The sequence below is a fragment of the Megascapheus bottae genome, chromosome 1, assembly GCF_031878675.1.
Source record: "Megascapheus bottae isolate mThoBot1 chromosome 1, mThoBot2.hap1, whole genome shotgun sequence".
In the NCBI taxonomy this organism is placed as follows: Eukaryota; Metazoa; Chordata; class Mammalia; order Rodentia; family Geomyidae; genus Megascapheus; species Megascapheus bottae.
The window spans coordinates 44,155,274-44,174,591 of NC_143509.1; the positions used below are offsets into that span (position 1 = coordinate 44,155,274).

The window sequence follows — 19,318 nt, forward strand, 5'->3', positions numbered from 1 at the left end:
AGGGTTCAAGGAGCTCCCTGCAGGCACAGGCAGAGGGAGGCCCTGGCGTTGCCCTTCCAGCCCTGAGTGCAGGGGCTCGCGGTCTCCATGCCCTCAGCCGGCCATGGTTCAAGGGAAGCACTGGGAAACTCAGGCTGGGAGCAGCAAAGGTCCTTGGGGCCACATGTGGCCAGGGGAATGTCCCTCAGGCCCACGCATCTGCCTTCACCTGTGCCTGGTCACCTCTGGAGCTCCTCATTCCACCTTCTTGGTTTAACAAGTCATTACATTTCAGTCAAGGGGAGATGAATGCTGCATTCTCATTTCACACACACACACAATTAATGCTTCTTCAAAGGGAAAGGCATATCCTCTGCCTTTGAAGTCTTACACATGTTTTGGACACGTAAATCTAATATTTTCTAGTAAATCACTTAAAACTACACATGTAGAAAACAAATTCCTCCTTGAGTGCTTTGTGGAGGGTACAAAGTAAGAGGCCTCGGAGAAGATCCTCACGGAACTCTACTTTCCAAAAATACAAACTAACATGACGTAAAAGATGCGCTGCTCACTGCCCAAGCAGACTGGCTCTTGCTGCCTCGAGGAGGGGGGAGGGGATATGCTCCGCTCGTGCCTGATCAGGAGCTTCCTGGATTCAAGGTGCCTCGCAGAGCGATGTGGAGAAGTGATGGATTCAACACCGCTTGCAAGGACCATTGGTAAATCCGAAGGTGAGCATTCTGAAGAGAAGGCAGTAAGGAAGAACTGTTCACTATTGTGTGTGTGTGAGAGAGAGAGAGAGAAAAGGGGAACATACATGGACTGTGTGGACCATGAACGTTAATGTGGTAAAGTGAATAATACACAAAATATTTTCTCCTTAGAAGTGAACTATTTCAACTTTTCCATTTGCATAAAAAAATCCATGCATCATAGACTGAATTCTAATCCATTTCTCATCTAAGCCATTCTAATGCTTCATACAACCAAATGAAGCAGAATTAATCAAACCTATTAGATTCATTCCTAATCCCTAAAGGACTTTCATCTTTTAGCATTTCCATGCTAACTAAAAACTATTTTTTGTAGGATGTCAGCTGTGACTGCCTTGTAAATACAATATCTGTAGAAGTTCTTAAATGCTTCCCCCAGGTTGAAAAAATGAGGAAAAGCAGAGAAATGCCAGGGACCCCATCCACAAGGCCAGCTCCCACGAGCTCCGTGTGTCCCGTGACATGCAGACCCCTTCGTGGTGGGCATCGGACCTGGTCCCTTCTGCATCTGGTGCTCAGCTAAGGCTCCACTGGACATGGCACTGAGGCAGTTCTCTCTTCCCACGTGAAGACGAAGCCCAGCCGTGTAGCAGAGGGCTGTGTGCACACAGTCCACCCCGCAGGGGCCAAACTGGCCTCTGGAAATCCGGAAGTACACCACCGAGGCAGCGGGGGTCCAGACCCAGTGTGGCTGGTAGGGACGAGGGGTGCTGTCCACTGTTCCCGGAAGGGAGCTAACAGGACAAGGGTGCAGTGAGCGTGCCACAAAGTCACAGGAACCTTTCTGCAAGGCACCGCCTCCATCTGGTCCACTGTTCTATGAGCGTTGCAGCTGTCAACGTTCCTAATGAAATTAAGGCTGGGTCACGATTCATGACACCAGATGCTACATAAAAAGATACAAAAGAAAACCAGTACAATAAAAAGAATGTCTAAGTTATCAGCCTAATTTAGGAGTGACCACCTCAGCAGACCACTGAACTGTTATGGTTGGTAGAAGGGATAGAAAATACCAATAGCAGTGGAAAAGGATCCAACAGACAAAAGTAAAAAGTCCAGTGTGGAGCAGAGGCTGAGGCACCCCGGACTCTCACACGGTGGTTTCTATTGTTTCGATCACTTCCAGGTCAGACTGGGAAGGGGAGAGAAGGGTGCACTCATCCGGTTCCCAGCTGCTCTCGGGACTGTAATCTTCCTCGGAACTCAGTTCTGCTCCTTCTTCCGTGTCCTCATCACATGATTCCACATAGTGGGCTCCGATAGCATTGATCCCGGAGTCCTCAGAACTAGAGGGAGAAGAGCAGTGATCTATTTTTGGTGTATTGCTCTCTCTTGAAATTAAGGCATCGTGTGCAGAGACCTCGGGGCTCAGCCTGTGGGAGTGTGGCGCTGGCTGCTTCTGCACATAGCACATCTTCCCGTTAATACACTTCACCTGATAGTTGTCAATGAAGAGGTCTGAGATCATACAGTACCTCGGGGAGTCAGGGGGAAGAGGAGGCTGGAAAACAGATGCGAGTTTCAAAAAGTGTTCTGTGAGCGAGACTGAGATCTGAATGGTGTTTGCAGGCTCTCGAGGCCTGGCAGGGATCTCAGTGCTTGGGAGCTGCTCCACTGGGGTCATGGGCTGATACACGTATTTGCCTGTGGGACACAGAAAAGACAGTGAAATCTCAGAGCATGTTCTGAGGACTTGCGTTTCCTGAAACATTTTAGTAACATTGAGAAAGAAAATAGTAATAGAATCAACATTGTTGCAGTTACGTAACTTCAGTGTAAGAAACTACACTTTGCTAAATTCATATTTAAGTCATTCTAATTGCTCTGAAAGAGGTATGTGGACAATTTTTGTCCTTAATCTTACAATGAATCTTATATGCCTCATCATACTGGAACAAAGAATGACTACAGTATAGTATGGTTAAAAACACAAGTTGTAAAATAGTATACCATAAAAATAAGTGTGTGGATTCTAGGGCTTGAACTCGGGGTCTTGCATTCTTGTTAGTCTTTTCTACTCAAGGACGGTGCCCTAGCCCTTGAGCTACATCTCCACTCCTAGCATTTTGCTGGTTAATTGGAGATAAGAGTCTCAGATTTGTCTTCCTCAGGTTGGCCTTATAACTCAACCCTCAGCCTTCTAAGTAGCTAAGATTGCAGATGCGAGACACACTGGCTCTACAATCCCATTTTTATCTTTATTAAGTTAATACATTTTGAAACTGGAAGACTAAGAATGCATCATCAGAATTATGGAAGAACATTCACTTAGTACAAGGCCCTGGATTCCATCTCAGGACTGTAAACAAACAAAGGAATCTACTATCTCTGAACCACACCTCCTATGGACTTTAATTAGAACACATGCAAATATTTACTCAGTAGGCAATAGTGTTGTGATGGTCCTGGCTACCCTCCCTGGTTGGGGAAGGCATAGAGGAGGCAGGCCTTCAACCCTCCCAGGCCAGATGCAGGGAGAGAAGACAGGTTTGGACACAGTGCAGAGAAAAGATGTGGGGAGCTAGCCTTTCCTGGTTCGAGTGGCAACACAATGACAGGAATAAAGGTTTGTTTTTTTAATTCTTGGCTAAAGGCTACTGAGCTTAGGAAGCTATCTTCTATCAAACATTTATTATAGGCTGGTGCTAATGGTTCACACCTGTAATCGTAACTACTCAAGAAGCTGAGATCTGAGGACCTAGGCTCAAAACCAGTCCAGGTGAGACTCTTTCTTCCAATTAGCTACCAAAAAGCTGGAAGTAGAATGTGGCTCAAGTGGTAGAGTGGGAATCTTGAGCAAGAAAAGCTCCCAGGTCTTGAGTTCAAGCCCCAGGATTGACTAGTAGTACAAAGGAGAGTGCATGTGTGTGCGCGCACACACACACAGGATTTATTTAGTGTAACTAGAAAAAGGAGAAATAGGAAAAAGAACCATTTCCACTTCTCCAATAAATGGGAGTTAGACTTATTTTTTTAAGATAGTGAAACCACTTAAATAGTACTGGGGATTTGAACTCAAGGTCTAGTAATGGTTGGCAAGCACTTCACCACTTGAGCTACTCAGCCTTTTTTATGTTAATGGCTTATTCGGAGATTTTGCTTTACACCTGGGCCAACCCACTGCTGTGACCCTCTTATTTGTGTTTGCTGGGGTCAGTGGGAGGGGAAGAGTGCACCATTGCAGCCAGCACTGTGCAGCACTCAGCCACTGATTAACATAAAGGATCAAAACTTTTTGTGCTTTGCTTGGCCCCCAGTCGTGGGGCTTAAACCCAGGGCCTGAGCACTGTCCTTGGACTTTTTCCTCAAGGCCAGAGCTCTGCCACTTAAGCCACAGCACCACTTCCAGCATTTTTTTTCTAGTATATGGTACCGAGGAATCAAACCCAGGCATTTGTGCATGTTAGGCAAGCACTCTACCATTAGGCCAAACTCCCAGCCTTCAAACTACATTCTTGTATTTGCTGCCCAAGTAGCTAGGATTATAGAGCTTGAGTTATTATATGCCCAGCTGAACTCAGTTCTCAATAATGAAAAGTTGAAAAAAATCTCACCATAAAACTTGAAATGACAATGCTAAAAAAAAAAAAGTTGATGTGCCATAACTAAATTCACAAATTCACACACACACACATTGTAAGCCTGCAGCTCACGCCTAGAATCCTAGCTACTCAGTAGAATTCTAGCTACTGAGATCCGAGGATCACAGTTCAAAGCCAGCCCCACTAGGAAGAACGTGACTCTTATTGCCACTTGGCCACTAGAAAATCGTAAGTGGCACTACGGCGATAAGTGGTAAAGCCTTGAGCAAAAGGGCTCACAAGCAGCATCCCAGGCCTTGAGTTTAAGCCCTATGACCACTACCTCCACCAAACAACAAAAATATTTGTGGCTAATAAAAAGAAATTCACGTCTCATTTCTTTTTGGGAAATGTGATTCAATACGTCTGGTATTTCTCAAAGCCTATTCAAGCCAATAAATAAGTCGCTTCCACTATTCTACATTGACAATATTTCTAATTCCCCCTCCCTTTGATATTTGGTGATAATATACAACACACACTTTTCACAATGTCTTAATGAGATTTAGATTTATATTCTCGGACTAGATATGGGGGTACATTGGAACCCCAACTACTTGGGGGGTGGAGATTGGGAGACTGAGATTTGAGGCAAGCCTAGGCAAAAAGTTAGACCATATCTCAACAAACATGTTGCTGAGCCACACAAGGAGGCATAGGTAGGAAACTTATAGTCCATGGCTGACTTCGGCCAAAATGTGCAAAACCCTACCAGAAATGACTAGCACAGAAAAGGATGGTGGGGGGCAGTGACTGAAGAGGTAAAAGTGCACATAATAGGAAGCACATAATCTTGAGTTCCAACTCCAGTACTAGGGAAAAACAAAACAAAAAACCACCACCAAAGATTTACATCAGTATCTCGGTTTTCTGGTTAAAAACAGGAAACAGTTGTTGCATATTCAAGCTCATATAGGAAGACAGAGTTCTCAGACCCAGGCCTTGAGACCTCCTGGGCTCTGCCAGCAGGAGGAAACCATTAGTTCAGTTCTAGATAATACCCTAACATCTCAGTCATTCCCCACCACTGGCTTCAGCTGGCATCCCAACTGTAGTCAATTATAATTACACTGTAGATACAGTTGCTTAAAGATGTTTTTCAGTTGTAAAGCAAAAAAGGAAACCAAAATATAAACAAAACACCAAAACAAATATAGAAAACAAGCCAAATAAATGTGCCCCATTAAGCTATTTTATGAACCTTGTTAAACTTTTTGTCTAAAGTCAGTTATGTATTATGATCTTTTTCTTGGTTTTTTTTGGTGGGGGGGTAGTAAGGGGACCTGAACTTGGGGCCTGGGCACTGTACCTGGACTTTTTTTGCTCAAGGCTGTATGCTAACAGTCCCAGATCTACTTCTGGTTTTCCGGTAGTTAATTGGAGATAGAAGTCTCACAGACTTTCCTGCCTGGCCTGGCTTTTTTTTTTGGTGGGTCATGGGGCTTGATCTAGGCATGGACACTGTCCCTGAGCTCTTCAGCTCAAGGCTATCTCCCTACCCTTGAGCCAAGCACCACTTCCCATTTTCTAGAGGTTAATTGGAGATAAGCGTCTCAGGTCCTTTTGTGCCTGAGCTGGCTTTGAACCTTGATCCTCAGATCTCAGCCTCCCAATTAGCTAGGATTACAGGCGTGAGCCACCACACCCTGGCTTCTAGACTGGCTTTGAACCTCAATTCTCAAATCTCAGCCTCCTAAGTAGCTAGGAATATAATGCCCTGCATTCTACTTTGATCTTCAAAAATATCCTATAGGAGGAAAATAAGCCCTTTGCTTTCAAAGATAGTTTTATGATTAAGTGTATGTCCTCTTTTTTTTTTTTTTTGCCAGTCCTGGGCTTGAGCTCAAGGCCTGAGCACTGTCCTTGGGGTTTTCTCAAGGCTAGAGATCTACCGCCTGAGCCATAGCACCAGCTTTTTGCTATGTACGTGGTATGAGGAATCGAACCCGGGTCTATGTGCATGCTAGGCAAGCACTCTACCACTAGGCCAAGTGTATGTCCTCTTGATACACAAAATGTATTGCTCTCAGCGAGTACAAAAAAAATCTTAATATTAGCCTATGCAAAATATAATTAGGTAAATCTGCAGATACCAAGGAGCGGCCTGAGATAAACAATGCACAGTCCAGTTCTTTGATATCATATTTACTATGTTTCTTCTACTCCCAACCGAGTTAAAAAGAAATTGCCGAATGATTTAGCAATTTTTGCAAAGTACACTAGTCATTAAGTTGAAAAGATATCATAAACAAAAACCAAAATAAAACATTATAAAATTTTCATGGCCTGACTTTTTACCTTGCCCCAGTGACAGTTCATCAATATTTCTGTACTTTGACCTATGAGAATACTACCGTTCACACATTTTCCAATATGTTGAAATCCCTATCAGAAACTTAAGCATAGTGCCAGTTTCTTCATTTGAGAGTAATGTTTAACTCCTTAGTGTGACTCACACATTAATATATACAAAGTCCTAGTGAAAAAGGTTTATCTACTCATTTAGTAAATATCATATAGATACTGTTCATACTACTAAATCAAATGCTTCAGGGAAATAAGATGAAATACAATATGCAGCTCCATTTCTGGGAGCTTTCATGTCAGTATTGAAGGTGAAAATGTGAAACAAAACCAGTCAGAACTGGTTTAAGCTCAGGGGTGCAGACAGATGCTGCCCGGGCAGGGGAGGGAGCCTGGCTTCTGTGCAGGATCCAGTCTGGCTCCTACTATCATGGAACTTAGTAGCACAAGCAGAACTACTTCAGGCTGCTTTCAGAGCTGGGGCATGTCAGGTAAGACCCAGGGTTCAGTCAAAGGAGAGAGAAAAGGAAGAGAAAGCACAACTAAGGCTTCGTGGGGCTTGCAGTGCACAGCCAAGCAGTTCAGGGTTTGGCACCACAGTAAATTGCTGAAGATTGTAAGGTTCAAGGAGGATCTGAGAGACTCCATGTGGTAATAAACGTGTGCTGACAGACCAGGAGAGATGGGAGTTTAAAGCTTGTCCTAGATTTTCAGACATGGTGTTCTGACCAAAGCCAGAACACACCTAGTGGAAAAGAAACAAAACAGATGCATCCTATGAATACAGCCAACTGCAGGAGGTCAAGGGACACATCAATGTGACCAGCCCCTTGGCTCATCAGCTGTTGGCCTTTATAAAGTTATTAATATCCTTATATTTTCATTTACCTTAGTGTAAAAGTGATCAGCAAACTCTACACTTCATAGGTTGGTTGAAGATTAAACACAAAAGTGTGTTGGGCACTGGTGGCTCACACCTGAAATCCTACTCAGGGGGCTGAGATGTGAGGATTGTAGTTTGTAGCCAGCTTGGGCAGGAACATCCGTGAGACTCTTATCTCCCAACAAATTACTTAGAAAAAAAACTGTAAGTGGAATTGGGCTGGTCTTGAGGGAAAAAAATTAAATTTCAGGGATAGCACACAGGCTCTGAGTTCAAGCCCCAGAGCTAGCATACACACACACACACACACACACTCACACGCACGCGCACGCATACCCACAAATGCTCCTAAACATGAGCTCAGTGACTGGCACACTGTGAACATTACAGGAGGCACAGTTCCCTTGAAGGCTCTCACGGCACAGTCTATTTGGCTAGACTCTGCATACCTGTTACCTGAGTGTGGCAGGTGCACCCTGAATGAGAACATAGTTCTCTTCAGCCTTTCCTGTCAACTTCTGTCTGTGCTCCAGTGCTCTGCCACCCCACCTGCATTCCCTATCTCTAACTCCTACATTTGCTCACATTCCACTTTTCAAACTTACATTTCTGAACTTTACTTGCATGCTGGACAATTTGCTGGAGACAAGAGTTAAAAGAGCAAGTGAAATGAAACATTCCTGGTCCTGGAGCTTACACAAGGAAATCATTGCATAAAATACAAGCCATTCAAAGTGGTAGCAAAAAAAAATGATAGGAAGGATAAGCAAAATCAGAAATAGAAATGTATTTGAGATGCTTAACTTGGCCTTGAGAGGCCAAGGAAGACATTCCTTGAGGAGTATTTAGTGCCTTTCACCTCAGGAATGGGTGGGTTAACCAGGTTAAAAAAAAATGAACGTGAAGCCAGGCACCAGTGGCTCATGTCTGTAGTCCTAGCTACTTAGGAGGCTGAGATCCAAGGACCACAGATTGAAGCCAGCATAAGCAGTAAAGTCTGTGAGACTCTCATCTTCAATTCACCACCAGAAAACCAGAGTGGTGCTGTGGTACAAAGTGGTAGAGTCTTGAGCAAGGAAAGCTTGGGGAGAGCACCTAGACCCTGAGTTCAAACCCATGACTGACCCTCTCCCTCCCCCAAAAAAGAGCGCAAATGAACACTATCACAGAACAAGAAAACCTGCTGGGGATGTTACCTGGGGAGACAGGGAACAGAGATGATGCAGTAGTGATACAGGGGGTGAAAGTGGAATGCAGTGTAAACATGTATGGAGGGCTAACAATGAAGTCCTCAGTTATAACTAAGTTGAGCTAATAAACAATAAAGAATGGAGAAGGGCCCAGAGTGGCTACCGCTTGGTAGAAAAAGAAGGAAACAGGGTTGGGGTAGAGAAGTGTCATGATCCAATCTACTTTTATACTGTCTTCTATGTGCTTCTCTTTCCATTTCAGCAGTCAAAATAATCCAAAGCCCTCAGCAGAGCTCATCAATCAAGCTATCATCCTCTTCCAGTATCTTACTCAGGTATGGATTTAAATCAAACAGCCGACAGAATGAAGGAGACAGAAAACACCATTGAGCTACTTGTACAAGGCAGTCGTCCTTAACTAACAGATTACCACAATCCCCCTTGCTTCAGGGCACATTTCAGTCCCTTGAAGTATGGCAGCCTGTAGAGTGAGACTGGCTTTAAAAATAACATTTCTGTAAGTGCTGTAAGCTAAGAATAAAGAAGCTATCCACCATACTTATGAATTCACAGCAGCCAATTAGAAAAGCCAAGTCTTTAGGTAAGATACACACACATACACACACACACACACACACACACACACACACACAAACCCTTGGGTATTTTAACAAAATACTGCCTGTGAACAACTATAGGGAAGGCAGATGCAAAATGCATCCTACCTATGTAAACATCTACAGACACTCCCGAGGAAAGGTAAGTACTATGTTGTGGATACCTAGCTACATCGTGTTGGAGTTCCAACAACAGTGAGGACTGGAAGAGCCACAGAAAACACGCAACATAAACGGAAGAGAATTAGGACTTGAACAGATGGAAGTCTGCATTCCTCATGTAAAGAAAGAGAGTAAAGGATTGTGGATGCCTGACGGATGGGGAGATAAGCAGCTTGACTGGAACAGAGGGTTCTTTAACACTCGTCTCATCGCTCAGATATTTCACCAAGAGCAGGACCTTCCCTGATGGTGGGAAGTAGAATGTAGGAAGATCCAGTCTGCTGAATAAGTTGACACAACAGAACCCCTTGAGTTTTTCCTGTGCACAGAGGCAATTCTTTCCAGAAACTTGAGTTCAAAATCATCTTGATATATAAGTTCAGTGGATCTAGCCCACACTATGGGGGGAGAAGGGCACAGAGATTGAAAAGTCTCTTCCATGTCTTTTAAAGCGGCTAAGTAAGCATTTCCATATAGTGACTGTGTCTACCTTTTTCTACTTATGCTAGAAAAGTCCTACTTACTGCTGGAGCTACTCTGCAGAACCAATGGAAGATGGTATCTGGTTAGAAAGAGAGCTGGGGAAGCCTTTTTCCCATGATGGGTCACTGGGGGTAGTATGAAGCAAGAAAACCATATGTTCAAAAAAAAAAACAAAAACAAAAAGGACTGCTGATAGGATACACTGAGACTGAATACAGTACAGGTCTGGGAAGAAGGAGAAAAAACAATGGGAAAGGGGTGATTGTAGATGGTAAAATCATCATAAGGTGAGGAAAGTTGCAGGAGTATGGGTTTCATGGTTGTTTTAATAACAAAAATGAATTTTTAAAGTAAACTTTGACCTTATAGGTATTTCACAAGACTATCTCAGCTTGTTACCCTTCTCTGCCAAAACCAGTGCGCATGAGCTGTATCGCCAGACTGGACAACAGCATTCTAAAACTGTAGTATGGAAAAAATGCATTTGTGCACAAAGATTTCTGTCCTCTGCCGTAAAATAGAGAACTCAGAACATCACAGCATTGGCATCTAGCAGCATGCAGCTGTGGAGATCTACAGATCCTGAGCAGAGCATGTTATCAGCACCCATTCATTCTGTAGATAGATATTGTGAACAGGCAAAGGAAACGGCTTAAGACATCTGTCACATTTATTTATTGATCTATGGATGAGAAGTTTATAATTCACAAGAAATGAATGCTAATTAGCTAATCAGATCCAAGAGCAGTAAGATCTTGAAGCATCTGAAAGTGGCTTGGCTTAGCACAGGGCTCAGCAGGGACTCAGGAAATGTCTACTGAATTTTTAAAGTAACTGAAAGATAATTTTTTGTAGGAATCATGTCTATTATTCAAGAACCTCATTTTGAAAATATAAACTAATATAGTATTCTGGAACTTTATTTTTTAATAATCTGTCACAATAATGAAACATTCTAAATACTAATGAGTTACAATTTTAAAACATTTCTGTATGTGAATTATACTTACTGATACAATTTAAATACATATTTATATAATATTTTTGGCAGTCATGTGTAAATAATTACCTTTCATTTCTCTTGAACTTATAGGTCAGCCAATTTCAAAATTTATATCGCTGGAGAAATCCCAAGAATAGGGGTAAGAAGGAACAAATTTAGTAGCTAATAGCTAAGTAACATCTCTACTACTATCTACTCAATGGGGACAAAGCTCAGATATGGCACTATAACTAAGCCTGGAGCTCTGTTCTGGGACTACCTCTGTCAGCATGGCTAGGGTGCAAACTCTAATAGACAGCTGGACACTGCTGGCTCATACCTGTAATCTTAGCTATTCAAGAGCTGAGACCTCAGTATCATGGTTTGAAGCCAGTTGAGGCAAGAAAGTCTGTCAAAGTCTTATCTTCAACTAGCCAGCAAGTGGTAGAATGATAGCCTTGAGCAAAAAAGAAAGACCAGGGACACTACCGAGGCCCTGAGTTCAAGCCCCAGGCTGCTCCCCCCACTCCAAAAAAAATCGAATAGAGGAATCACTCCACAGTTGATAGTATGCATGTTATCAGCCGTCGATGAACTTTCCCTTCAATATGTGCCATGCTGTAATGGACAGAATTCCTTTAAATATGTTCATATTATGCATAATGTGACCTTTCTCAACACAAGGTACTAGGGGAACACTGCAGGAGGAAGAGGCTCTACTGCTCATGGCCACAGCAAGTGGGAAGGGTCCCGTTAGAACTCCATCCCAGCCATGAACCTAGGACCAGCTTCCTTCACATGCTCACAACTTTGGCCTGGCATAGTGGCAACTCTGATAAGACTATCTCCAGTCAGGAAACAGAGATCCAAAGTCCTTCTGCTCACACTAAGTCCAGCTCCCCGACACAGTCAGCCATCAGTTGTTGATTGTCTCTGCCCACCTGCATTCCCAAGGGCTGCTGCTTACAATCAACTGCAGCCCAATCTTCTCTGGTATCCCTGGATTGAACTAAACTTTCTCCAAGCAAGTGTAAACCTCAGCATTAGCTGAAAATTGACCCTCCCTTCCATCCCGCCATACCACTTCTGGGCATCTACCCTGAACATCATAACCCAGGATATGATAAGGACACCTGCTCAGCCATGTTTCATCTCTGCACTATTCACAAGAGCCAGGCGATGGGAACAATCCAATGCCCTACTGCAGATGAATGGATACAAAAATGTGGTATACACACACACACACACACACACACACACACACACACACATACAATGGAATCCTACAGACAAGATAAAATAATGGCATTTGCAGGGAAGTGGACGAATCTAGAGCGAATCATGTTGAGTGAGACAAGTGAAGACCAAAGGAACAAAAGGCACATGGTATCCTTAATATGTGGCTATTAGATCCAAACAGTACAAGAGAGAGGACTCAATATTTGCATACCCAAGGCCATGGACATGGTATAGGAAATATAAACATAACTACATAGACATAAAAATCTATGACTCTATAGACATACTGTTTTATTTCATAAATTAATATGTATCTGTGATATACAAACCCTTAGCCTAATTTTAATTATGTTCTAAAAATTAAGTGCCAGTGATTATATATAGAGGTTCCCTTCTTGAACACTTGTTTGTTAAACATGTCATTTGAAATATGATGTAAAAATCAATGTTAATAAATTCTTTGATAAAAAAAATATATCTGATTTGGGCCAGGAGTTTGGCCTAGTGGTAGAGTGTTTGCCTAGCATGCACAAAGACCCGGGTTCGATTCCTCGGTACCACGTATATAGAAAAAAGCCGGAAGTGGTGCTGAGGCTCAAGTGGTAGAGCTCTAGACTTGAGAAAGTCCAAGGACAGTGCTCAGGCTTTGAGCTCAAACCCAGAACTGACAAAAAGAATATATTAAAAAGCAGTCTAATAAACTGGGAAATCTAAAAGAAAAGGCTAAATTAGACTTACTGAAACCAAGAGTATGATATAAATCACTTAAATAAATATATGAGAAGCAATGAAATTACAGCAGTAATAAAGACCCCCAATAAAGAAGTGCCTAAGACAAGATGTGGCTGGATTCACTACCAACTTCTAAAAGATCCTCAAACTATTGCATGAAACAGAAAAGAAAGTTTTTCTATGAAGCCTATTATTAAACTGATACCCAAACCACAGGGCACAATAAAAAAATGACAGCCAATTTTCTTTTTTCCCCAATTGTTTTTTATTGTCAGGGTAATGTATAGAGGGGTTACAGTTATATTCATCAAGTAGTAGGTGCACTACTTTTCACACATTGATACCCCCCTCATGTTTTTGTCCCCATTTCCCTCCCCCAACTCCCTTCCAATCATCTTATTCCCCCCCCTTCCTTTTCCTATTTCAAATAAATAAACGTATATACAATATACAGGTAACAAAGTCAGATACAGTAACAATATGAGATTAACCAAAAGACAACAAAAGAGAAATAACATAGTACATTAAGAACAACAATCACACAAGATAAAGCTCTTGTTTTTATATCCTAGAGTTCTTTTTATTTAGTCTCATCCTATATGACCTTGTGTACCTAGGTTTTGAGCTATTGTAATCCTCTTCTAGGAGAGTCTTAGATGTGTACTAATTATTACAAATGAGAGAAACCATTGAGCCTATGTTCCTTTGGGTCTGGCTTACTTCACTTAATATGATTTTTTTCCAAGTCTTTCCATTTCCTTATGAATGGGGACAGTCAATTTTCCTGATGACAAAAATGCTCAATAAATACTTGCAAACAGAATTCAACAACACATTAAAAAGCATGAAGTGAATTTCATTCCTGAAATGAAAGAAGGATCAACATATTCAACATAATACAGCACATATATAGAATCACATTATCTCAATAGACGCAAAAAGTCTTGGACAAAATTCAACACCTTCTCATGATAAAAAGCAGAATAAAGGCTATAGTCAATGTCAAACTAATTGGTGAAAAACAGAAATCCATGTTAAATGAAATAAGCCAGGCTGGAAAGACAGTATCACATGATCTCTCTATGCAGCACAGAGACCTAAACAAAGAATGTCTCAAGTGTAGGACGGTGCTGTTTGGGGTGGGAGTCAGTAGGAGTGGGGAGGAGAAAAGGAGAGGGAGCGAATATGGTCAGTTTCATATGCATGTACAGAGTAATAAAATCTCAGAAAAATTATTTTAAAAGAAGAGTGACAACAGAAATAACAGAATTGCATTATATGCACATATGGAGAGATCACAATGCAATACCTTTGTACAATATATAAAAATTAATCTACAGGCCCAGGAGTTTGGCCTAGTTTACCTAGCATGCATGAAGACCTGAGTTCAATCCCTCGGTACCACATACATAGATAAAAAGCCAGAAGTGGTGCTGTGGCTCAAAGTGGTAGAGCTCTAGCCTTGAGAAAGCCTAAGAACAGCTAGGCATGCCAGCACAGTGGTAGAGCATTTGCCTAGCAAGTGGCATATATGAAACCTTAGTTTAACAGTTGGACCCAATACCATGAAAAAAAAAAAAGAATGAGGAGGAGGAGGAGGAGAAATAATTTATATGGACAGCCATATAGGTTGAGGCTAAATGAAAGGACCTCCAGGATATGGAAACAAGAGCCATATAATGTGTGATTGTTGTTCTTTATGTACTATGATATTTCTCATTTCTTTTATTGTTCCTTGGTTATTCTCATATTGTAACAGTATTTTACCTTGTTATCTGGTATACTGTATATACGATTATTTGTTTGTTTGAAATAGGAAAAGGGAAGGGGAAAAACAAGATGAGGGGAGGAGGTGGGGGAGGGAAATGAGGACAAAAACATGAGAAGGAGTATCAATGTGTGTGAAATAATGCACCTTTTATCTGGCGAATATAACTGTAACACTTCTATTAATTACAATAAAAAATAAATAAAAAGCAAAATAAAATAAAATAAAAATAAAAAGCAAAAAAGAAATAATCTAAATGTAAGGAACACATACAAATAATGTTGGATGTTATATTCTTATAATTCTTTAGGTTTTTAAAAAAAATTTGACAAATTAATTCTGACAAATTCGATATTAATGAAGCAAGAGAAAAATGCATTCTAAAACCTGTTTTGTGTGTATGTTGTTTTAATTTTTTAAAGAATATGGCTTTGAGCCAGGTGCCAGTGGTTCACAACTGTAATTCTAGCTACTCAGGAGGCTGGGATTAGTATCAATGTTCAAAACCAGCCCAGGCACAAAAATCCATGAGACTCTTATCTCCAATTAACTCCAAGAAAACTGGACATGATACTGTGGCTCCAAGTGGTAGAGTGCTAACCTTGAGGTCAAAAGCTCAGGGACAGCATCTAGGCCCTGAGTTCAAGCACTATGACCCACAAAAACAAAAAACATGGCTTTGTTGGGCTGGGAGTTTGACCTAGTGGTAGAGTGCTTGCCTAGCATGCACGAAGACCCAGGTTCGATTCCTCGGTACCACATACGTAGAAAAAAGCTGGAAGTGGTGCTGAGGCTCAAGTGGTAGAGCTCTAGCCTTGAGAAAGTTCAAGGACAGTGCTCAGCCCTTGAGCCCAAGCCCAGGACTGGCAAAAAACAAACAAAAAAAAACCCCATGGCTTTGCTGCTTGAATAATTTGTACACCAGTAATTAATGTCAAGAGCAGCTAATAAGAGTAATGAGAGCTTTTGATTATCTTTATTTGCTCCTGAAAGAATAGCATACACAACTACAATGCTTCCCCTCTGAGACAAATTTAGAGTTCCAGCCTTCAAAATGGATGAGCATATGCTCATCTAATTCCAGAACGAAAAGCTTCGGCAGGATGGCTGGCGCAACATCGGCATCCTGTGAATGACAACAGAGCATGAGCTGCTGAGGATAACAGCTCTCCTTCCGAGCCTGGGAGAAAACTACCTTGGAAAGAAAGCCCTGGAGGCTGACAGGGAGGAGGTACATCTGTGCCTGTAATCACTGGGGAACGCAAAAAGACTGACTCAAGCACGTAAGAAAAGAAATCCTGATTTTCATGTGAAGTTTTAGACAAAATTGCAGTCTATCAGACAGGTCTAAGCACTGGGGCAGGCTCTGTGAAGCTCTGTCCATACTAGGTATTTTGTAGAAATTTAAGATTTGGTAACAGGATAATGCACATTTTTCAGGGCTAAATAATATTTCTTTGCACCTGATGACGGTTTTGAAAATCATCTGTGAGAATGTGATGACAAGGTACTACCACTACACAAGCATGACTCTTACAGAGAAATGAAGGCCCACACCGCCCCACAGCGAGGAGGACGCATGTGTAGGTAGCGTTGCTCTGTGTCTGGACTGATTTAGCAAAGAAAATACCCTGGGAATTGTCTAACTAGGTAGAAGGCTAGATCAATGAGATCCCCAGCTGTGCTTGAAAACAACACAACCAACTGGGGAAATCTTTTTTAAATTGCTAATAAACAACCAAATAGAGTTTCTGTGAATCCTTTTTCAGACTACGATCTGAAAATGTTAGGTGGGATTACTTGATGGCTTCAAAGAAATTAATGAGTCTTTTATTACTAATTTTGGAGAAAAATGCAAGCCACAGTCTATTAAAAAATGATCTCCTACAGTCCATTGATTAATGCTGATAACTTAAAATCTACAGTTTTATAAAAATTGCAAAGGACATACAAAATGTGACGAAGGGAGAAAAGATTTTCCTTTATAGTATACCTTAAAAGAAAAAAACCTTAACTATTCATTTTAATTCCTGGCAGGTGGTTTTGAATGAGACTAGCATTTAAATCAGTCAACTCTGAATAAGCAGCTTGCTCTCCATGTGAATGAACAATATCCTATCAATTGAAGTCCTGAATAGACAAAAAGATTGACTTCTCAAGCAAGAAGGAAATCTCTTGTCTTTGGACCTTATCTGCATCACTGTCTCTCCTGAGTCTCCGGCTTACTGGTACACACAAGATTTGGACTTGCCAGTCTCCATAATCACATAATCCAATTCCTTATACTAAATTAGCTGGCCTCCTTCCATTATTGTCTCTCTTCCTCCTCTCTGCCTCCTATTTCTAGCACATGAGACTTGTTTTACCTGCAAGATGCTGCATGGCAGTATAACTTCTGCTACCAGCCCTCGCAAAATGTACTCTTAGGTCCAGTGCTGCTTTCCCTTAATGAGAACACTCGTAAAGAGAATTTCTTACCTCACCTTCAACCAACCTTCTACCAGCTGGAAGAAATAGCACTAAGAAGCCCCTATTTTCCTTCTTTTAATGGCAAACAGCACATATATTATATACTTTCAACAGATCCAGTTATGCAGCTAGACCTATTCCAATTTGACTACAACAAAATAATAAAAGTCAGATTCTTTTCTTTAAAGTATTCCATTAGATCTTTTCCTTCACTTTCCTTTTCTATTCTATCCATTCATTCAGCCATTGATTTATTGTGCTTATGCTACTAGACACGGATCCTAGTGCCTTGCTCATGCATGCCAAGTGCTCTATGACTAGACTACATTCCCATCCCCCTTTATGTTTTGAGAACAAATCTTGCTAAGTAGCCCAAGATGGCCTCAAAGCTGTGATGAACTTCCCGCCTCAGTCTTCTTATGGCATTACAGATGTGTACCCTCACACCAATTCTATTATGTTTTATTACATATTGTCAGTATGATTTTCCCTACCCGTTTTAGTTACTGTTAGGTTCACATGGGGAAAATGGCCCCTTCCCATGCTTTCCCTCTGCACACATGCCCTCTCTAGAAGTCCCCACCGAACATCTGCAACCCAGGTAACTGGTTCATCTGGAGGCAGGCTCTGAGGTCACCTCCTCATCCTCCTCAGTCACATCTCCTTTGGACCATAAGAGGTTCCCAGGCTCAAGATTACTTCTGCAATCACTGCAGCCATACCTCCTTCCCGCCCTCTCCCTATCTAACCTGTTCCATCGACACACTACATACATCTCATGGGGGGTGCTGGTTTGGTTTCTCCTAATAAACTGTCTCCACCTAAACACCCAGGTTGCAGTCTTCTTTCTCCAAGCCTTACATAATGGCACCGAAACCTAAGAGGGGTGTTGGGAGCCAGAGTGGAATCAAACTGTACCTTGACTTGCATCAGACGATGGCTTTATTGTCTTATTGTTTTCTGGCCCTATTCTATGTAAATGACCTGAGATTTACCATAGAATGTAACACCTGGAGGTTCCCTGGGTGAGGAGGAGGGAAGAAGGGGGAGTGGAAAATAAACGCGGCAGTCTCGGCAGTCTTTGCCTGGACTGCGGATATCCCGGACCCGGTGTGTCTGTCTCTCTTCTTTTTCTTCCTAGTCCTTGTCCCCTATTTCAGGAACCCCAATCTGCGAACCCTGGTTTGCTGCCGGTTGGCCCCAGCAGAGGGGACCCTTTCCTCTCTCTCTTTCCTAAGGTCAGTCTGCCTCCTGGCCCTCCTCCATGAACCCAAACTGCATGGAGCTCCCCTGCTGGACCTCTCACCTTTACATTGCTGGCCACACATTCACTACACTGTCTCTTATCTACGTCGGGTGAGTGATTCCCATCTATGGGTCCTTTTGTACCCACTCCCTCTTTCTCCCCCCCCACACCCCATGCCAGAGGGACCCCTTACGTCTTTTGGCCCACTTTCTGCATCCTCAGGGACTCCACTCTAAGTCTTCCTCACTAGATTCCCTCTAAAGGACTCCATAAAGCTAAAATGCCTTATTTTTATTGCAACAGTTGCTGCCAACACACAGTGGTAAATGGTCAGAGGATATGTTCAGGCTTTCTTTGCTCTCCTCCCTCATCCTTCTCTCTCCTGTCTCCCTCTACCTGCCCTGTGCCTGCCACGACTATGGGGCAGACACAGGATGGTGGTGGGCATTAGCTCCTCTAGAATGGTAACTTGTCTTGTAGCAGTCCCTCCTTCTCCCTCTCTGACCATCTCTGGATCAGACAGCATTTCTGCCAACTCCTAATGTCAACACCCCTTGCCAGCAGGAAGCAGCCAGAGAGAATCAACACCCTCTAACAAACTACCAAAAGGCTGGAATGTTAGGTCAGGGGTGGGGGTGGGGGAATGGTCCGTTCTTTTTTGTTCTCTTTTCCTATGAGGAGATACAAGTCTCTGCCCAGCACCTATAACCCAGGTAATTGGTGTTGCTTCCTCATCTGCCCCAGCACACCTCCTTCAGACTGTGAGGGCTTCCCAAGCTCTGAGGTCACTTCTGCATCTGCTATGGCAACACCTCCTCCCCCATCCCCAATCTGCCTCCATTATTAGTTCTTGGTTTGATTGTTTTAGTAAACTTTCTCCTTTGCCGTACCAATCATGTGGAGGTCT

The 19,318-nt window shown here is 42.4% G+C and overlaps 1 protein-coding gene across 1 annotated transcript in view; it reads right to left on the bottom strand.

The window, feature by feature from the left end:
* Positions 1–621: 621 nt before the first annotated feature.
* The window catches only part of C1H3orf70 (chromosome 1 C3orf70 homolog), a 60,274-nt gene continuing 41,577 nt past the window's right edge, over positions 622–19,318 (bottom strand). Inside the window, exon 2 of the mRNA XM_090343262.1 lies at positions 622–2,399. Within this exon, the coding sequence (XP_090199388.1) occupies positions 1,846–2,399 (554 nt within the window). The 3' untranslated portion in view covers positions 622–1,845. The remainder of the gene's footprint in view (positions 2,400–19,318) is intronic.